Raw genomic sequence first — 19,678 nt, forward strand, 5'->3', positions numbered from 1 at the left:
CCTCCCGGGCAGAGGAGGCGGGGGCTGAGACGGTGCGGGGCGCGCCTGGGGAACGCGGGCGGTCGGCCGCGAGCGCGGGCAGAGCGCGGAGCGGCTCGTACTTGGGACCGCGACGCCGGTGGCTGTCGCGGTGGCGGCGGGGACCCCTGGACCGCCTGCACAGCGAGGCGTCGGGCCAGCTGTTAGCCCGCGAGCGCCAAGATCCAGGGTCGTGGACTGGACCCGGCCTGGCCGGGTCGGGGTCGGGATCCGGAGGGGAAGGTCCCAGCAGCTCGCGACTCCAGAACGGACGCACTTGCCCCGGAGCCCGGACCGAGGCCTCAGAGACTCGGGGGGGCGCACTCCGGCCGGCCCGCTCCCCCTGCCCCGCCCCGGTCTCGGGGTGAGCCCTGCGCCCCAAGGAAGCGGGAGGAGCGCGGCGCGGCTGCCGGGAGACGCCCGACGGCCCGGCAGGGGCACCCCTGGGCCCGCCCGGCGCCGCGCCCCCAGCGCACGGTGAGTTGGGACGCGTCCGGGCCGGGAGGAAGTTTGCAAGGAGGCGCCGCTCGGGTTTCCCTGGCCCCTCCGGGAGCCGGCAGGAGGCGGGCTGCCCGCGGCTTTTTGCCACCTCCCGGCTGGCCCCTGGGGCCTGGGGCGGGTTCTGCCCCTTTATCTGGGCTTTCTTGGAGGTGGAGTTGAACTATCGTTGGCCGCGGTGTATGTGTGTATGTGTGCGAGAGAGAGAGAGAGAGAGAGAGAGAGGCCGGGGGGAGCAATAAAAGGCAAAGAGAGTCCGAGACAAAAAAGACACGGAGATTGAGAAGCAAGGAGGGAGGAGGGAGGAGGGAGAGGAGCGCGCAGGGGGAGGCGCGGGAGCGGGGACGGCGCGCAGCGCGAGCGGCGGGCGGACTGGCGGGCTGGCTGCTCTCGCGCTCCCGCTCCCGCTCCCGCTCTCACCCGCGCACACCCGCGCACCCCGTCCTCACCCGCGCATCCCCGGACACGCACGCCCGCTGGCCCGGGCCAGCCGGCGCGGGGCCTCGAGGCGGGGATCTGGCGGGCGGAACGCGCCCCGCGCCCGAGCCCGCGCCCACCCCGGCGTCTTTGCGCTCCGCAGCGGCGCGCCTGGCCGGGCGCCCCCGCCAGTCCTGCCGGAAGATGGTCAACGACCGGTGGAAGACCATGGGCGGCGCTTCCCAACTTGAGGACCGGCCGCGCGACAAGCCGCAGGTACGCGCGGGTCCGGGGCGTGGGGACACGGAGCCCGCGCGGTTGGCGAGGTGGTGGCCGCTCCGGCCGGCGGGGTGGGCGCCCAGCTGAAGGCTGGAGTTTGGGGTGCACCCCGCGAGGCGAGGGAGGCCTGGGGCGAGGCGGCGCCCTCCTCTCCTCCTCCTCCAGAAGAGGCTTGAACTTGGGGTTCGGGGTGCGGATGGGCAGCACCCCTGCAGGCCCCGGGCGCTGTGGCAGAGGGCCCTCTTGTGCCTCCAACAGCCTCCCCGTGCCCGCCTGAGCAGAGGGAGTAGGGGACCTCTAGTTCACAGGCTGACCAGCCCTTTAGCAAACTGTGGGCGCACACGAATCACACCCCTCGCTGAGTGTCTGTCTCCTCACCTCTACAATGGGCACCTTAATCCCTTGCTAGGTGTCCACTGTGGGCACCACCCTGTGCCAGGTGGCTGGTAGGGTAACCCCAGCTTTTGGACCAGGGTGCCCATTCCCTGCATCTCCCCTCAATGCTCACACTTTAAACAGCCACCCCTCCCGCTCTACAGTAAAGGATCAATACACTTTTGTCTCATGCGAGAAGCCCTGGGTATGATGATTCTCCAGCTTTAAGACAAGAAAAGCAGGTCTCAGAGAGGGTGGCTCCTGCCAGAGGCCACAAGGCTCTGCTGGGATTTGAACCTGGGTCTGTGGTGCTGGGTATGTTCATTCCACCCTTCCTGCTGCCTCTTCTGGGGCAGTGGAGTGGGCAGGCTTGGAGGGTGCCCAGGGCTGTGCACTGGAAAGGGGAGCGGTGAGGGCAGAGCTCCAGGGCCGGCCAGAGAGGGGCTGGAGATGCGAAGCCGAGTGGAGGGACAGCCCTGGGGCTGCCCCAGGCCGCGCTGCCAAGGGACTGGGGCAGGCAGGCAAGACGAGGAGGCCCGCTCACCAAGGAGAGCAAATAATGGGACTGCCCGTTTTAAATTTCAAATTTCTCCCAGACAGATGTCATTGGGGAAAGAGCTGTTTGTGTTTGCAGTGACAGGAGGGGGGTGGCAGGGATGAGCCTGGATGGGCCCTCGCTCTACAGGGCTGCCACTCTCATTCTGTCTGGAGGGACAGTGCCGCGGTGTGGGGGCCCAGCCCTCTACAGTGTGCAAAGCTCCTTCCCAACTATCAGCAGAACCTCCCTTCCTGCAGCAGCCTGGGGGCTCGGCAGGGATGCACAGTCCCACATCCCAGGGTGATGGGACTCAGAGAGGTTGAAGCATGTGCTCAGAGTCACACAGCGTGTTGCAGGCGAGTAAGGATTCGAACCCAGGTCTGAGCCCAGCAGCTCCCAGCGCCTCCCAGGTGGTCTGTTCCTTTGTTTTCCCTTTTTACCCTCTTAGCACTGTACCCATTCTCCTTTCCCACTAGCCCCCTTACCGGGACTGACTGCTTGTCATTTGTCAAGCCCCAGGCCTACTACACTAGGCTGCCCCTTTCCAGACCTTTGCAGTGTCATCTTGTTGGCTCCACCAACATCCCCAACGCGTGTGCACACACGCGTGTGCGCACACGCACACACACACACACACACACACACACATTCTTTTGCTTTGGCTCAGGGAAGTCCTACATGTACTTCAAAACCTATTCAGATGCCGCCTCCTCCAGGAAGTCTTCCCTGATGTTCCCTGGCTATGTCTCAAAGTCCTGGTAGCATTTAGCCTGTGCTGCTCAACTACTGCCTTGTTTCCCTGTCCCAGGTTCCTCCTCTATCCGGAGCCCCCTCTGGACACATGCTTATTCTGGACTTTCATCTCTAGTTCCTCCCCAGGGGCCCAGGCTCCTTCCTGCCTTTCCATGCAGTTCGGGGTGGGAGCTTAGGGCTATGTGCTGAATTGAACTCATGAAGCCTCAGCCAGGCGCTGTGGGTGAGGAGCCAGCCAGTGCTGCTGTGTCTCAGGGGGAGGTGGCTTCTGGGGGATCTATTTGAAATGTGGCTTCAGGGCCTCCCTCTGTTGCTGCCTGGGGACACGTATTCCAGCTGCCACCAGCCAGAGCCCAGCTGTCTGCCCCCTTGGCATCAGAGGCAGCTAAGGGCTTGTGGCCCTAGGGGCTCAGGGCCAATATCTAACACCACCTCCCCTTCACACTCCTTTGGTGACCCAGCATGTAGATAGGCTGTCCCCTGCGTCCCCTTCAGGCTTGTTGGAAGCTTCAGTAAGAGGCAAGGCCTTTCCTGTGCTCAGTGTAGAAGGAGAGAGCCTTGCTGTTCTGGGTCCCTCTAGACTTCCTCCCTTAGGTCTGGCCTTCTCTCCTCCCTCGTTCCTAGTTTTGCCTTGGCATCCGCATGCTGTGTGACTCTGGGGACGTTACTCCGCCTCTCTGGGTCTAGGCTTTGCCACCTGCAAAATGAGAACAGCGGTTCCTGCTTCCTCCTGGATTCACAAGGGCTCCTCGGAGGGTCAAGTGAGGATGGCAGGCCTTACTGCAGCCTCTTCCCTTCTGCAGGCTGTCAGTGTCCCGTACTTCCCTCTGCCCATCAGGGAGAGTGACCTGACCACCCAGCTCCCACCAGAAGGGCCCCGTCCTTTAGGAGAACAGAGGCCCTTTGCCATACTTGGAGCAGCAGCCGGGCTCGTCTCTCTCTCTCTACGCCTCTCATTTCTTAGCTGTAACTGCCCTGGGAGGTTGGCAGTGGGGATCATCAACCCATTTGACAGATGAGGAAACTGAGGGTAAAGGAGCTAGAGCCAGGACCTGAACCCCTAGCCTCCCAGGTATTGGAGGAGCCTTGGCGGGCAGAGGAAGGCAAGAGCGGCTGGCTGCCTTCCCTCGTTCAGTCTGCTCAGCTGTGTGATGTAATTCCAGAGGGAGAGTCCTGGTGGGCAGGCCTCGGGGTTCCCCGGGACCCTCACGGCTCCTGCTGCCCATGAAGTGTCCCATGTTGCTGTTTCTGGGGACCATCTCAGGCCACTCTGCCCTTGACCCCTCCGCACTCAGCTCCTCTTTCTCTGGCTGACCTTGGACAAGCTCCCTACTCTCCTCCGCCTGCAGAACGAAGGGGCTCTCTCGCCCCTGGGGCAGGAGATGATGGCGGAAAAGTTGCCAGAGTTTGGAGTCGCTCACATGAAAGGATCTAGAAATAGACATGATTCTTCTCTCCTGAAGTGTAGGGGCAGAAAGTCACCCTGTAACCGGCTCCTCCCGGGAGCGGGGGCTCGTTCCCGAGCAGTCCTCGAGTCACGGCACCCCACAGGGAGGTCAACCTTGGCAATCCCAGGCAGTGCTTCTTGGTCCTTTCGAAGCGTCTAGAAACGTTGCAGAAGGAAAACGAAATCCTCATTGGGCAGTTCTTCCCGATGTCTAACCTAAACCCCGCTGCATCGCATTCACCTGGTGACTGTTTTCAGAGTCCCCAGCGCACAGCTGGGAACCTGGGAGCAGGGAGCTCGGAGTCTCATGAGGGAGACAGAGAAACCCACAAGTCAGGTAGTATTACGAGGCTCTGTAAAGAAAAGCCAGCGTCTGCCCTCTTGCTCCCTGGGGTTCTGGCGGAGGTCACCGGGTTGGGGGGGCTGGGAAAGAAGGAGAGGAGAAGAAGCCCACAGGGACGACTGGCCAAGGACTCCCTTCTGTCACTTTTCTGTGCCCTCCTCCTGGCCTGGCCCTGCCCCACGGAGCTCGCTATCCTGGCGGGGGGTGGGGGTGGAAGTGCGGAGGGATGGCTTCCCGGAGGAGGTGAGGTTGAAGCTGGGCGGTATTTGCCAGATCCGTCCAGGAGGGAGACCAAAGTGTGCTGGGGGACAAGGAAGGAGCCAGGCAGGTGGGAAGAACCGGGTGGGGTGTGGGGGGGTGGAGCCTGCAGGGGCCCCCACCTGAGGGGACCAGTGGAACCTGCTCTGAAGGGCAGGAGGCCTCCGTCGCTCTAGAGGGGTCTCAGCGGGGCCTTCGGGAGGGGTCCTTCGCTGCTTCATGGGGCATGAGTTGGTGGGGCTGGGAGGTGGCCAGGAGGCCGGTGGGGAGACGGTCACAGTAATTTAGAGGCAGGCGAGGGGGCTTAGACCAGGGCAGGCCTGGGGGCACGGGGACAGAGCCAGGATGCTGGCTGGGTGTCGGTGGGGGGAAAGAGGGGGAGCTCAGCAACGCTCCGGCTTTTTTGGGGGGGTGGTGTTGGTGCCAACCCCAGGCGGGACTCTCCGGGGGGCTCGGGTCAGGGGATGGACAGAACCTGGTGTGGTGCTGGTGGGCTGGGGGGACATCCAGGAGGCCAGGAGCTGTGGGGGGCAGGGAGAAAGACCCTCCCAAGAAACATGGAGACCTGCCCCCCAAAATAGACCCAGAGCTGCGTGCTTCCTGATGAGTGCCAGAGCGTGGGGAGCTTGGAGCCCCCAGGTGGACTTGGGCAGCTCTCCAGGTCCTGTCCCTTTGTCCCCTTCAGCCACTCCCCCAGGACATTCCCTGTGGCCGGAGGCTTCAATGCCCCTCAGCGTGGGATGCCCTGGAGAGACCCTAGCAGGACAGGGGGTTCTCTTCAGCGCTCATAGAACAAGCTAGTAGGTCCTCTTCCTGTCTTTGGAACCCCAGAATTTTGAGTCAAACAACCAGCCCCTCACTTTAGGAGATGCCAGTGGGGGAGGAGGTGGGGAGGACGCCCCCAGGGGCTCCGGGCCGCCCCCTGCAGCTCGGTGCCTGAGAGCCCCTCCCTGCCACGCCCCTGCCCATACATCACCTACCCCTGGTCTTCCCAGTCCACAGCCTCACCAGGCTGTTCTGTCATGATGAACGGCCTCCCTGCCTCCCGATGGGGTGCTCCTACGAGACGGGGGGGGGGGGGGGGGGGGGGCTCGGAGCCGCTAGCGTTTGGATCTGACTTTGCCTGGCCTCCCCCTAGAGGGACGCTTTCTTCTTCCTGCTGTGCTGTAAGGAGTAGAATCCCATCCGCCCCAGGCTACTGCCCCCCAGGCTCGCCTAGCAGACAAGGAAGGAGCAGGCCAGGCTGGCCTGTTTGGCTAACAAAGCATCAATGTGGTGCGTCCCTCCCTCCTGAGTGCTCCTGTCCCCCGCAGGACCCCAGGGGCCCCTCTGAGGCTGGGGACACAGAGAGGCAGCCTGGAAAGACGCCCCCCCCTTCCCTGAGGCACCTTTGCGGCTTCCTCCCTCCTGCGTCCCTGGGCACAAGCCCGTCTGGTCCTCCCCTGGTCTGGGCTTCCTGAGAAGCCACCAGCCCTGGGCCGGCACTGGGGGGTCGCACAGGGGATGAGGGCACGTCCCTCTAGCTGGGGGTTCACACAAGCAGTTAGGGGCAGAGTGGACCTCGAACCCGGGGCTCCTAGCTCCACGCGTGCCCACTGCCTGGGACAGCTTCCCAGAGTCCCCACTCCTTGCCCCGTGCACTTTTGTGGCGTCCTGCGGGCCCCAGGGCGTGCGCCCTGCTCGGCCACGGCCCGGGGCTCATTAATGAGCTCCAGCCCCGCGGCATGGTTGGGGCTGCCCGCCCCCCAGAGGCCCCCCCTTATTATCTCAGGCAGATTCCTTTGCCAGACACGTAAACAGCAGCCTATAAAAGTGAGCAGGACTTCATGCTTAAGGTGATCTCAGAAGACTAATTCTCCTCTGCTGAGTGGCCTGTTTGCATCCAACTCCATCATCCCCAGCCCCTCAGGGGACCCCCTGCAGCTTTCTCAAGCCTCTCCCTCCCGGCCACCCTCTGCCTTCCCTCCCGGGACCTGGAGCTTGGGTGGAAGCAGGCTCACGAGAGGGTGAGGGTCCTGGAGACGCGGGGGGACGGGGCTGGCCGCTCTGGCTCGCCAGCTGGGGACTTTAATGTTCTTCGGTTGGAGGACGGCGCTCAGAGCTGCTCGGGGCAAGGTGTCTCCACGGGCTCCGGGAGGGGCCTGACAGGGACTTACTTGCTGACACAGAGCTTTGTCTCGCAAGCCCCACTCACGCTCCAGACAGAGGGAAGAACGTGGTGGGAGGCAAGCAGATTCCGGCCACCGGCCCCGGCTGGCCCTCCCGTGTGCCTCCCGTGTGACCTTAGGAAGGGGTCTCCGGCTCTCCGAGCTTCAGTTTTCCCGTCTGCCAAGTGAATCTAACCGGAGCAAGGGGTCGTTCAGAGGTTTCAGGGTTGGGGACAAGGAATGGCGGCGATAATCTGGCAGCTTCTGACCTGCAGGTGACTGGGGAATTGGGGCAGACCTGGAGGCTGCCTTCATTCTGGGCGAGGCCATCAGAGGGGGCGCGGGGTTAGAGGTGGCCTTGCGTCGGGGTCCAGGACTCAACGCGGAGGTCATGAGCCTTTGCCCTGCCGCACACGGTTGTCGGAAGAGCCTTGCCCTGCCCCTCCGTGTGAGCGCAGTCACCGGGAAGTGACCCGGTCCATCTGCTTTCCTTCCATCCATCCAACAAGCAGCTGCTCCGTGCCAGGCGAGCGACCCTGCCCTTGGGGGCTCCCGTGGCCCAGGGTAAGTCTCCCAGGCCCGGGGCTTGCCAACCGAGCCGTCCTTGTGTGCACACATTTCAGAGGTTCCCAAAGCAATCCACGCCCCACATAGGCGGAGAATCGCCATCCAGGGGACATGGGCTCCCCCAGGGCAGGGCTAGGACAACTGCCACCCCCATCCTCAGGGACCGGCCTGGACATCGTGAACGTGGAATGGGTGTCTGAGCGAGTAGGCGAATGAAGTCAAAGGGGATGGCGGTCTTGTGTCTGGATGAGTGCCACCACGGGGGAGGGGGAGCGAGGGCCATGGGAACATGGAGTAGGAGCCTCTCCATAACTAGCTTGGGGCGGGGAGGGCTGGGGAGACAGTCTCGGAAGGCTTCCTGGAAGAGGTGGCATCTAGCTGGGCCCTGAAGGAAGAGAGGGAATTAGGAAGGGGAGCAGGGACAGCAGATGCCTCAGGCTCGGGGAGCAGCCGGTGCGGAGCTGATGTGGGGAGCTCACGTGTCCAGGCCTGGCAGGAGCAAACCTTTGAGATGTGTGGAGCCTGGGATGGATGGGCCGCCTGGGGAGGGTATGGAGAGAGGAGGGGCGAAGCGCTGAGGCCTGGGGCATCATCCCTGCAGGGCCCGGCTAAGGACGTCTCTCCCTCATCTCGCCAGCAGCACGGCACCCTTCCTGGAGGAGGGGGGCTTCTGTCCTTCTGCAACTCGGCCCCGGCCCCACCTTCCTCTGATGCCAATTAGGAGACTCAGGACTTACTTGTAGAATCTGAATGTGTGCAAAACAGGCTGCTTGCTCGATGGTGCTTTCTCGTAGTAAGCGGCGTTGTGTAAGAGGATACACTACTCTGTGTGTCGCTGGGAAAGCAGCGGTTGATTTCAGCTGTAGGAGCCCCCACCATCGGAGACGTTACAATGTGGAAATATGGGAAGGTGCCTCCCAGCATCGCTGACATACAGAAGTAACACTTTGGGTGGAAAACAAAGAACACCTCCGGGTGCTCTGTGCGCATCTATCACCGTAGTAAAAGCTGCTAATATTTACCGCACACGCACAGCGCGCCAGGCGCGGCTCCAAACGCGTCCTGTACCGACTCCCATCAAGATGCATCTCCAGTTCCGAAAGTTGTAAATGTGGGGGAAAGCCAGCTGGAGAAGGGGCTTGGCCCCGAGAGGAGGCAGGGGGCTGGGGGTCGAGTCGGAGCTCATGTCTCATCTGCTATGCGACTCTGGGCAAGCCCTGGGCTCTCCTGGGCCTCCTGTCCCCCACGTGGCACCCGCTCTGTGGCTGTGCTGCGGGCTCCCTCGGGGCTGTGAACAATCTGGTACAGCGAGCACGGGGTGCGCCTCCTTTAAGGATAAGCTGCCCCCCCCCCCCGGTTCTAGCGGATAGACCCCAAGGAACTCAGTTTTTACCTCCCCCCCCTTTTCTTGCTCTGGGGGGCACAGCTGCCCGGCGGCCCAGCCCCCACCTCCTTCAAGGGAGGGAGGCGCCTTTTTCCAGGGCGCCTGGCATTAGCCTGCTCTGCGGAGAGGGGAGGAAAGAGGAGAGGAGGGGCTCGGCGGCCCCCTGAGCCCCGGGGACTCATGCCTGGCAGCCTCGCAGGCCTGCCCAGGCTTCGGGACGTGGGCTCTGGGTGCTCCAGGTGGAACACTTAGTGATGGGCGCTCATTCTGCTATGACAGTGTGACAATTCTTAGCGTGGTTGCTGTCACCGTTACAGCTCTCTCTTCCTGAGTCTGCGCGGCGGGCACCCACGTGTGGGGCAGGGCGCGCCGTTATTGCCTCCATTTTACAGGTGAGAACACCGAGGTTCAGTGAGGTGAGGTCCCTCACCCAAGGTCACCCCCCCACCCAGCGCGGGGGCCCGAGGCTGTGGGAGCCCTCACCTGCAGCCGTAACCCACCCAGGAGGGCTGCATGTGGGAGGTGTGCCTGCCTCGTGCAGGCCATGTGGATCAGGGCAGGGGCAGTGAGGGGAGGGCGGCTGGCCCTCCAAAGGTCTCCCTGTCTTTCTGCCTCAGTTTCTCTTTTCATCCTCTCCATCTCCGGCTGCCTGCATCTCTCACTCCCTTGCATTTGCTCTATCATTGGTCCTGGGCTCTCTGACTCCCCTCTGGGCTTCTGTCTCTCATCTCTGCTTCTCTGTAGGACTCCCTTGCCCGTGTCCCCATGAAGAGGGCCCTCTGAGTCTCGCCCAGGCCTCCCATAGGCCAGAGGCCCCGTCCTGAGGCTGCCTGGACCCCCCTCCCCAGGCAGAGCTAGAAGCCCCTTTCCGCCCCTGATGCCGCCCCTTCTCTCTCCTGTCCGTCTGTCTGTCTCTGTGTCTGTGTGTGTGGGGCCCGCCCACAGTGGCCCAGCTGCGGCTACGTGCTGTGCACGGTGCTGCTCTCCCTGGCGGTGCTGCTGGCCGTGGCCGTCACCGGGGCTGTGCTCTTCCTGAACCACACCCACGTGCCAGGCACGGCACCCCCGCCCGTCGTCAGCACCGGGCCGGCAGGTGCCAACAGTGCCCTGGTGACCGTGGAGAGGGCCGATAGCTCGCGTCTCAGCATCCTCATCGACCCGCGCTGCCCCGACCTCACCGACGGCTTCGCCCGCCTGGAGGGCGCCCAGGCGTCCGTGCTGCAGGCGCTGGCCGAGCACCGGGCAGAGCCGAAGCTGGCCGGCGAGCAGGAGCGGGAGCTGCTGGACACCTTGGCGGATCAGCTGCCCCGGCTGCTGGCCCGGGCTTCAGAGCTGCAGGCGGAGTGCACCGGGCTGCGGAAGGGCCTCGGCACCCTGGGCCAGGGGCTCAGTGCCCTGCAGAGCGAGCAGGGCCGCCTCATCCAGGTGAGGGGCTGGGGCTGTGCCTGGGGTCTTGGTGGGGGCTGGGGTTGCCACCAGCGGGTCCGGCCCGGTGCTGGGCGCCTGATGGCCACGGCGTGCCTTAGTCCCCAAGGGTCCTAGGACCGGGGACTGTTGCTCTTACCGTCTACCTTTGAGCAAGTGAGCCTCAGAGAAGTGAGTCTCATCCAAGGCCACCCAGAAAGGGATACCATTTCCTGCCCACTATCCTGGGGATCCTGGGTATTTGTGGGACACCCCGTGGCACCCCACAGTCAGGCCAAGTCCAGGGCTCCAGAGGCTTCCCAGATGCATCTGTACAGGTGAGGCCAGATCTGGCCTCCATCAGTGGTGACTTGAGGTTCAAGGTCACGTGGCAGGTCAGGGGCAGACCCTCTCCCCAGCTGTTCCACATGTCCAGAAAGAGCTGTACCCCTTCCCAGCTCTCTCCCCCTTTCTCTGCTATTCGGTGCTCCCAGCTTTCTAGGGAAGGACGAACCAGCTGAGAGAGCTCAACCAGACCCTTAGCCACCCCGAAACACCTCTGCCCCAACTCCCCTGATCCCCTTCCCTCCCCTGAACCAAGGCAGGTCCTAGCAAACACCTGATAGATCTGGGAAGAGTTTGCAATGTTGGCCCCTCCTGGAGCACCAGCAAGAACCCCCGCCCCCCACACATGATCAGGGATTTGGTTTTTCACCATTTTCCAGAAGAGACAACTGAGGCCCAGAAAGAGACAATGGCCAAGAGACAGGGTCCAGTGGCCTCTGACATCTGGCCTTCCAGCGCCCTGCCCAGCCTCTGGCTTTGTACCCCGTCTCCCCAGTGACTCAGGTCCTTGGGGACACCCTGCCATTGATTCCAGCCCCTTCCGGACACTGGCGATGACCAGGCACTCGGTCACCCAGCAGCTCTGAGCAGTGGGTCTTTTCCCTCCTCGGAAGGCTGCAGCTGGAGAAATTATAGCCCTCGTCCTCCTGTCTGGGTGACTGATCGGAAGGCACTTCCCTCTCCCGGGGAGGGGTGGTCAACCACCCCCTCTATCAGCAGGGCTTGGGGACACCTCCAGATTTTCTGGGTGACCTGCGCCCCCCCACCCTGCTCTCCACACTGTTCAGCCCCTGGCCATCCAGGCTCTTAGTGCAGGGGTGGGGATTCGCAGGGCGAGACCTCAGGGTCTCCTGCCTACCCACCTACACAGAGGCCTAGAGCTGTTCCTACAAGACTGATAGCTTTTGGGGGGTCCGGTAGTGCCTTGGCTCCCCTGATGTATTTACTTCTCAAAAGAATGTTTAATTTGACTCATTTCCCACAGACTCAGGGCGATTTCAGAGACCACATGTCTTGCAGAGCTAATGGCCCTGTGGCTCCTGGTTCCTCCAAGCTCCACAGACCCCCAGGTGATCAGCCCAGACTGGGTTTCCCAAAACATTGCCCACAGGCACCCTCTGTCAGAAGTGCCAGAGCTGCTTGCTAAGAGGCATCTCCCTGACCCTCATGGCAAACCTCCAGGCCCCACAGCAAACAGTCCTCGGGGCGGCTCTTGTGGGCACAGACGTCCCCGGCCCCTGGCCCGGGAGCAATGGAAGGGAGCGGTTCTGCCTTTGGGGCTCGGGAGCTGGGGTCCAGTCCAGCCTCCAGCAGGTAGCAGCTGTGGGACTTGGGCCCATCCGTCGCCCTCCCTGGGCTCATTCTTCTCACCTGCAAAGTGGGGACCGTGTAGTCCATACCCACGAGGATGTGGGAGCTCCTGGCTGGGCTGGGCTCAGCTGGCATCTGGCACACACAGAGGTGGGCCTTTCTTTCGTTACAATGGAAATAAAATCATTTGTAAACTAAAGTTTTGGCCAGTGGGGAGCCACCACGGAAAAATCTCTTTTGCAGGAGGGAGTAAGGATAGGAAGCCCTGGGGGTTATTAGGCGCTGTGTAGCAGCACCATGGCCCCAGGAGGTGCCCATTCTACGGAGGGGCAGACGGAGGCTCGGAGTGGCCGAGTGCCCTGCGGAAGCCCAGGACCCCGAGCAAGAAACAGAAGCAGCCTGGACTTCACAGCCACTAACGGCTGCTAGTCCTCTTTAACGCGGCGCAGCTCGGCGAGCGGGGACTGACTCTCCCTATTAATTCGGAGCATGTTTATGTGTACATTTCAACTTTAATCATTTGCTGGTTTAAACTGAGGTCTCCCCTGCCCGCCAGCAAGAGCGGGCTGTGCCTGGGTTTCTCGAGTGTGTCTGCTCGTGGCAGAAGGATGGGCCGTACCCTGGAGACGTAGCCAACAAGCCCGGTGATCTCTGCCGCCCACACCCAGCAGGTGCCCCCTGCCCTCTGCCCCGACTCTGGGGGCTGCCTGCATCCGTGTGGTCCACGGGGCTCCCCCGACGCGGCCTGTCTATGGGACGCTGCTGTGATGGCCCAGGGAGGGGTTGACCGCCTTGCCCCCGTGGCCCCTCTGCCCACCCCTGTGCCCTCCCCCACCCACCGCCCTGGGCCTCAGCCCTCCCTGCAGAGGAGAAGCTGACAGAGAAACTAAAGGCTTTTGCAGGGCCCTTGCTTCTGGACAAGCCAAGAATCATATTTTGTAAGCTGCTGGCACTGTGTATTTCTATTTTCCTTCCTCGAATGAGCTATTATCTGGCAAGTGACAGGTTCGGGGTGTGAAGCCCCAGCAGGTTCCGCGTCCCCCACCCCCGCCTCCCCCCTCATGGTCCTGCAGCCTCCCAGATTGCGGGGTGGGGGAGGTGACCCCAAACCATTCAGGCAGCAGGCACAGCCCAGAGGCCCCTCAGGGTGGGGGGAGGCGGTCAGTGCGACGCTGGCTACAAACCCCCAGACCCAGCCGAGTGGTCGGAATGACACAGGGAACCCGGACTGAGCCCTCGTGCTCTGAACATGTGCTCCCACGAACGCCCCCCACCCCCCTTCAGAGACAGGTGCCGTTACGCTGGCTCAGAAAGGGGGTTCAGTGACTCCTCCAGGGTCACTGGCCCCGTGAACGGAGGAGGGGCTGAGTGAAAACCCAGAACTGACACCAAAGTTTGGGGCCAGACCACCGCCCCCCACTTGTATTGCCCCCACCCCTAGTTTCCTTTCCTGCTGGTCAGCCCTGGGGAAGCAGCCTGAGGTCATTCTCCCTTAGGGATCTCTCCTTCTGGGCCTCAGTTTTCTCATCTGTACCAAGGGGACAGCGAGCCAAGCCCTCCCTCCCGGCAATACCGTGGGGGAGAGGTGAGGTGGTGGACATCGGAGCCGGGGCTCATGAATGTGGAGTGGGGATGGGGCTAGGTGGGGGGAGGGGTATCCCAGGGCCCCCAGTTTGCACGCAGCACTGCCAGCCCTGCCTTCGCAGCCTTGCTGGGCATCAGGAGAGACTGTTGCGGGTGAGGGTGTTTTGTAATCTGCAAGGTGCCTTTTGCATCCGAGTAACAATGTGGGCCAAGTCCTTTGTGCCCTCCTGGGGTCCCACCCTGTGCTGGGTCCCTCCCACATGTCACTGGGCTCCATGGTAGTTGCGACAGGGAGCCCGGGCAGCCCAGCCTTGAGGCTTGGTGACATCACTCACCCCGCCCCCCCCACGTGTACCTGGTAAATGGGCAGGTTGGGATTGAACCCAGCTTTGCTCGGTGCCGCCTCCCCCTGCACGGTAGAACTTTCTTTAGTCCTCTCACCTGGGCTGGGGCACAGAGACAGAGGAGGACGGGGCCCGGGTGCAGCAGGACACAGCTCTCTGCTGGAGCCTCTGTCTCCCCTCCCACCTGAGCCCCGGTCCTCTGAACACACAGACACTGAGCTCCTCAGATCGGGACCCAGCAGGGCGCACAGGAGGGGACGGCCATACTGGCAGGGGCTGGCTGGCCGGAGTCCCTGCCCCTTCCACTCACCCCTGTGCCCCACAGCTTCTCTCCGAGAGTCAAGGCCACATGGCTCACCTGGTGAACTCGGTCAGCGATGTCCTAGATGGCCTGCAGAGGGACCCGGGGGTGGGCCGGCCCCGCATCAAAGCTGACCTCCAGAGGGCACCTGCCAGGGGATTGCGGCCCCGCGGCTGCGCCAACGGTGAGTGTGGTGCGGGAGGCTACCTTTCTTGTGTACCCCTATCGCCCCTTGCCCACACACTGCTACTGTTCGCTGAAAGCTTCCTGCTGCCGGGCAGCCCTGAGCACCCGACCTGCACCCTTCTGTTGAGTCCTTTCCCAGCCCCTTGTGCCCATCTTCCAGATGAGGACAACAAGGCCTTCAGAGAGGCGGCTCACTCACCCAGGGTCTGCCCCCAAGGCTGGTCCCTTGGAGCCCATGGGACACTGCAGGGCAGACCGACAAGCCAGGGAGACCCAGGGACAGAGGCGGACGGGCGGGGACACAGGTGCCCTGCGCAGCCCTGACAGCAGGCCCTGTCTCAGGGTCTCCGCCCCGCGACTGTCTGGACGTGCTCCTGAGCGGGCAGCAGGAGGATGGCATTTACTCGGTCTTCCCCACACACTACCCAGCCGGCTTCCAGGTCTACTGTGACATGCGCACCGACGGCGGAGGCTGGACGGTGAGTGTCGCCGGGGGGCACAGTCCGCTTCTCTGGGCCCTGCAGAGGTCCAGGTGGGCCGGGCTGACCCACCGGGTGGCGTCCGCGAACCAGGGTGCTCTGAATGACCCCTCACCCAGCCTTCTGCCTCTGGCCAGGCTTGCCGCTGGCCCCCACAAACCTGCCCCTCATCTGCCCCAAGAACCCCACACCTTCAGAAAGCGGCACAGGGCAGGCAGAGGCTGTGGGTGGAAACTTGGGCCCCCATGGGAGCAGATGTTAGACCCCGTCTCCTGCCCATGGAGCCCCCTCCTGCTCCCTGAGCCTCGAGTCTCTGGGAACACAGGGGTTCCCCTTGAGCACTGAGCACTGAGTCGGGGATGGGCTTTGGCACCAGAAGCCTCTTGCTGTCCGGAGCTCAAGGGCCAGCTTGTGTAGACGCTGTCCTTCAGGTTGTCCGATATATGGCATGTGTGCAGGCGATCAAAGGAGGAAAGGAGGGGAGGCACCTACAGGGAGCAGAGATCCCAGGGGCTTCCCTGCAAGGAGCTGGTGTGACTTACTGCCTGGGTGAGAAGTAGGGACAACAAAATGTCCCCACGGCCATGGGGGGGCGGGGTGAGGTGGCCGTGGGTGACCCTGATATCTCCCCTGAGCTGGGAGAAGGGGGTGGGGCGACGGGGAGAGGCCCCTGGCTTGAGTCCCCAGGGAATCTCTGGGTCCGCTAGTGGGGAAGCCCCTTCTGGGAGTGGGGTCTGCGTGCGTCGCCTCCCACAGCCTCTGGGGCCACTGCTGGCTTCTGCCTTCGTGCGGACGCCGGAGCCACAGGCCAAGGGAAACGCATGGGCCTAGCAGCATTTTAGTAACATGCGTGAACGCTGAAATGGGAATTTCATAAAATGTTTGTGCGTTCTTCAAATATTATCACAAAGATATTTTTAAATATGCCTTTTAAAAAAACTTTAAAAACGTTCCCGACCATTCTTGGCTCACAAGCCATTTAAAAAACAGGCAGTGGGCAGGAGTCCTTCTGTGGGCTGTGGTTTGCTGACCCCCATTCTAGAGCTGGGAGATGAAGTGAGCTTGCTGTCCCTCCCCCTCGAATCAGTGGCCTTCCAACCCTCACCTGAAGCTCAGTCCTGGAGCCAGGCTTCAGCAGGGCTGCCACTGGCTCTTGAGTGACTTCATGTAAATTAAAAATGCCTGTCCTTTCCTTTTGGCCCCCTGGGACACTGGGCTTGGTGAGGAGAATAAATGTGGGCCGGGTGCCCTGGAGCAGTGAACAACCTGTACCACTGTCCCTGGACATCTGCCTCCACCCTGAAAGCTGCTCAGCCTCCCCAAGTTGGCCATGGTTGGGATGCCCAGTGACGATGGAAAGCGGGGCTCGTACAACCGACACTTTAAGGGTTCCTGGCTTCACATTTGGTTTCATAAATGGGCAAACAGTCTTGGGCACCTACTGTGTCCCGGGGCTGCACAGAGATGGGGAAGTCCCTACCGCAGTCCTCCTGGAGAATTTGGAGTCTTGGGTGGAAGAGGTCACGGTAAGCAGAGTTAGGGGAGGCTCTGTGCCAGCTTCCTGCACAAGGGGGGCTTTGCAGATAAGCTGTAAGAAGTGGGTGAGAGCAGTAAGGGGGAAGGACAGAGACGGTGCTCCAGGCAGAGGGACCAACCTAACCAGGGTCTGGGACGCAGGAAGCACGTAGGCTCTTCAGGGAACAGAGCAACCTGGGGTGGATGGCGCGTGAAGAAGTGAGACCAGAGACCGGCGTCAGTGTCCCAGGCTGTGGGGTTGCGGTGGGCACTGGGGAGCTACTGAGGGTGCCGGAGAGAGGAAGATGGCTTAAGGTGGCTTCAGGATCTGTAACCTGACCGTGCATCCTGGAGCAGAGCGGGGAGAGGGGAGAGGAGGAGGCCGCTGGCTCACGCTGTGGACAGGCCTGTGATCAAGGTTTTGCCAATGCAGGGGGGAGCTTGGGCTCCAATATCCACAGACAGATATCGGGCTAGCTCCCAGTCCTGCTGTTTGATATCTCGGGGAAGTTACTCAATTCCTCTGAGCCTCAGTTTCCTCAGCTGTAAAATGGGGATACCCACTTGCCTCACTGTGAGATCTTAACTGCAAGCAACAGAAAATCTCTGATTTAAGCAGAAAAGGAAACGTCCTGGAGGGAGGCTGGGAGGCCCGAGAAGCCAGCTCAGGGCCATGCCGCCAGGAACGGAGCACCCCAGATCTGGCCATGGGTGACAAGGTGGGAACCCCACTGCCCCCGGGCTGCTGGCATTGGGCCCCCGGGGCACAGCTACCCCTGGGCACAGGCACCCCCAAGATGGGTGCTGGCCTGGGGTGCAGTCTGAGGTTGCTTTGAAAGAGATCCCTTGTATCCTCGCCTCTTTGCTTCCCCAACCGTTGGGCCAATGGCTATGCTGATGGGTGGGGCCTGGGCCACAGGCCTGCGACCCTCCCCAAATCTCAGAAGATAGGGAAAGACGGTCAGGTTGACCAAGGCTTCCTGCAAATGCTTGTGGGGCATTTGGCACAGGCCCATAGGTGGCGTGATCACTATTTAGGATGATGGGCCACGCCATGTGCAAGGCCCCGGCCGTCCAACGGGACCAGGACGTGCTTGACCCCTTTTGCTGAGCTTTTTGCCAAGAGGTCACTGACCATCGTGCAGGGGACAGTCATGGGGGCCTGAAGCAGGGTATCGGGTCGGCTGGAGCCTAGGCAGCCCCCCAGGTCTCTGCCCTTGGCACTTGGGGCATGAGGAGAGGTTGGCATTACCCCTCCATTTCTCACCGAGGAGCATGGTAACGATTTCTGGCGCGCCGATGGCCAGGCAGAGGGCAGAGGGAAGCTTCTCCGAGGGAAGGCGGGGTGGGATATGGAGGTGTGGGCAGCCCCCATCGGTTTTGAGAGGGGTCGGCTTTCCTGAGTGGGGGTGGGGAGCAGAGACAGGGGAGGCCAGAGTGAGGCAGGTGGGCGGGGTGGGGGCAGGGAGCGAGTGCATTCGTAGGGCAAAGTCGGCAGCTGAGAATCCCCCAAAGGCCCAGGGACAGACCAACGTGCAGACATATCTTCAAGCTCCAGCGGAGAGCACTTAAGTGTACTGCGTCCGGTCTGGGGCCGAAAAGCTCTTTTGTTTTCCTAACTCAGAACATCTGAGTTACGGCGTCTGCCTCTGGGAGCCCCTCAGCAGGCAGAGCTGCGCCTACGTAGGCGCCAAAGCCCAGAAATCAGAGTTAAGGGTTAGGACAGGCTTAATGAAAGACCCAGGTGCCAGCCCGGGCTTCGCAGCTCCCGAAGCCCGTCTCCCCGGAAGTGGATGAGGATCTGGGCCGGGAGGCGGGTAATACCCAGGGCTCGGGCTTCAGGGCCCATTACCGGGGAGCCGATGAGGAACAGCGGACCCCCCACCCCCCTGCCCTCCCGCTCAGAGACCTGGATCAGGGGCCGTGGAAGGAAGGCCGCTCTTGGCTGAGAAGTCTTTGCGAGGCCGATAGACGTTAATATCCATTTGGGCTTCCGTCAAAAGCAATCTTTGCCCAGATACCTCTGGGCATCTGTCAGGATCACCTCCCTGCCACACGGAATCTCTCGGAAACTCAATTGTTGTTTGGGAAGGAGCCCGCGGCTGCCTCTCCGAACCCTGGTACCATCCATCCTCGTTAGGCCCCGTGTCTGAGCTGCCAGGCCCCGCGTGCCGACGCCGGATGGCTCTCCCTGGCGGCCAGGGCATCTGGGGCTGGACGCGGCAGCCAGGGCCTGCTTCCCGGTGAGGCCGGACCGGGCAAGGCTGGGCACCTGCAGGCGCTTCCCGGCTTAAAGACCACAGGCCCTCGCGCGTGTCTGTGCAGCCGGCCGTCACACGGGGACCCTGAACCCTTCAACCACTGAGCGCCAACCGCGGGCCGGGGGGGCCAAGAGCAAAGCTCCTGGCCTGGTGGGGAGCTGGTGGATGAGCTCACCTGTGTGAGGGCTGTAGGGCTGGGGTGGGGGCGGCGGAGCCCAGAGGACAGCCCCTAACCCAGCCTGGGGCAGCGCAGGGAAGATTCTGGAGATTCTGGACAGGGAGGTCCTAGCACCGGGGGACGAGGCGAGACCAGGGTTCCAGGCAAAGGGAACAGACAGGCAGAGGTCTGCGGGGCCGGGGTAGCGTTGGGTCTGGGCCCGTGTGGGCTCTGTCTGCTGGTGTTCGGAGCTCGAGGGGGCAGGGGCCAGAGGAGGGAGGCGGCCAGGGGCTGGGTCGTGTGCGGCTGCGGGCACGTTAGAAGACGGGCTTTGTCCTGAGAGCTGACCAGGCTCCTGTTGCCCTCAGGACTTCCCCAAGTCGGGAGTGGCCCAGAGACTCGGGGCCAAGGGCGCGGCGGCTGTGGGGGAGTAGTTTGGGGCGTGTGAATTCTGTGGGCCCTGGACTGTGGCTGTGGTGAGCAGGAACTGCCGGGTGGGAAAGAGGCCACATGTGGTTCCTTGGGTGGGGAGGCCCCCGAGGCCGGTGGGCACACATCTCAAGGTGGCCTTTTGGCTGATGTGGCCACCAGCTTTGGCTGCATCGCAGCCTTCTCTCCACATGTCCCAAAGCCCACAGCGATCCGGGCCACACGGGGTCACGCCGATTGTCAAGGTCACTCCTGAACTTGACACGGGCACTCACCCCGGCCCCAGAAAAGGAGGAGGGAGGCAGGAAGGAAGGACCCCGTCCTGCCGACCTGTGACT

The 19,678-nt window shown here is 62.5% G+C and overlaps 1 protein-coding gene across 1 annotated transcript in view; it reads left to right on the forward strand.

The window, feature by feature from the left end:
* The first annotated feature begins 1,137 nt into the window (after positions 1-1,137).
* FIBCD1 (fibrinogen C domain containing 1) overlaps positions 1,138-19,678 on the forward strand; it is a 30,064-nt gene continuing 11,523 nt past the window's right edge. Inside the window, exons 1-4 of the mRNA XM_044264221.1 lie at positions 1,138-1,209; positions 9,970-10,449; positions 14,338-14,497; positions 14,842-14,978. Coding sequence (XP_044120156.1) covers positions 1,138-1,209; positions 9,970-10,449; positions 14,338-14,497; positions 14,842-14,978 — 849 coding nt within the window. The remainder of the gene's footprint in view (positions 1,210-9,969; positions 10,450-14,337; positions 14,498-14,841; positions 14,979-19,678) is intronic.

This window comes from Neovison vison, chromosome 9 (assembly GCF_020171115.1).
Source record: "Neovison vison isolate M4711 chromosome 9, ASM_NN_V1, whole genome shotgun sequence".
NCBI classification, from domain to species: Eukaryota; Metazoa; Chordata; class Mammalia; order Carnivora; family Mustelidae; genus Neogale; species Neogale vison.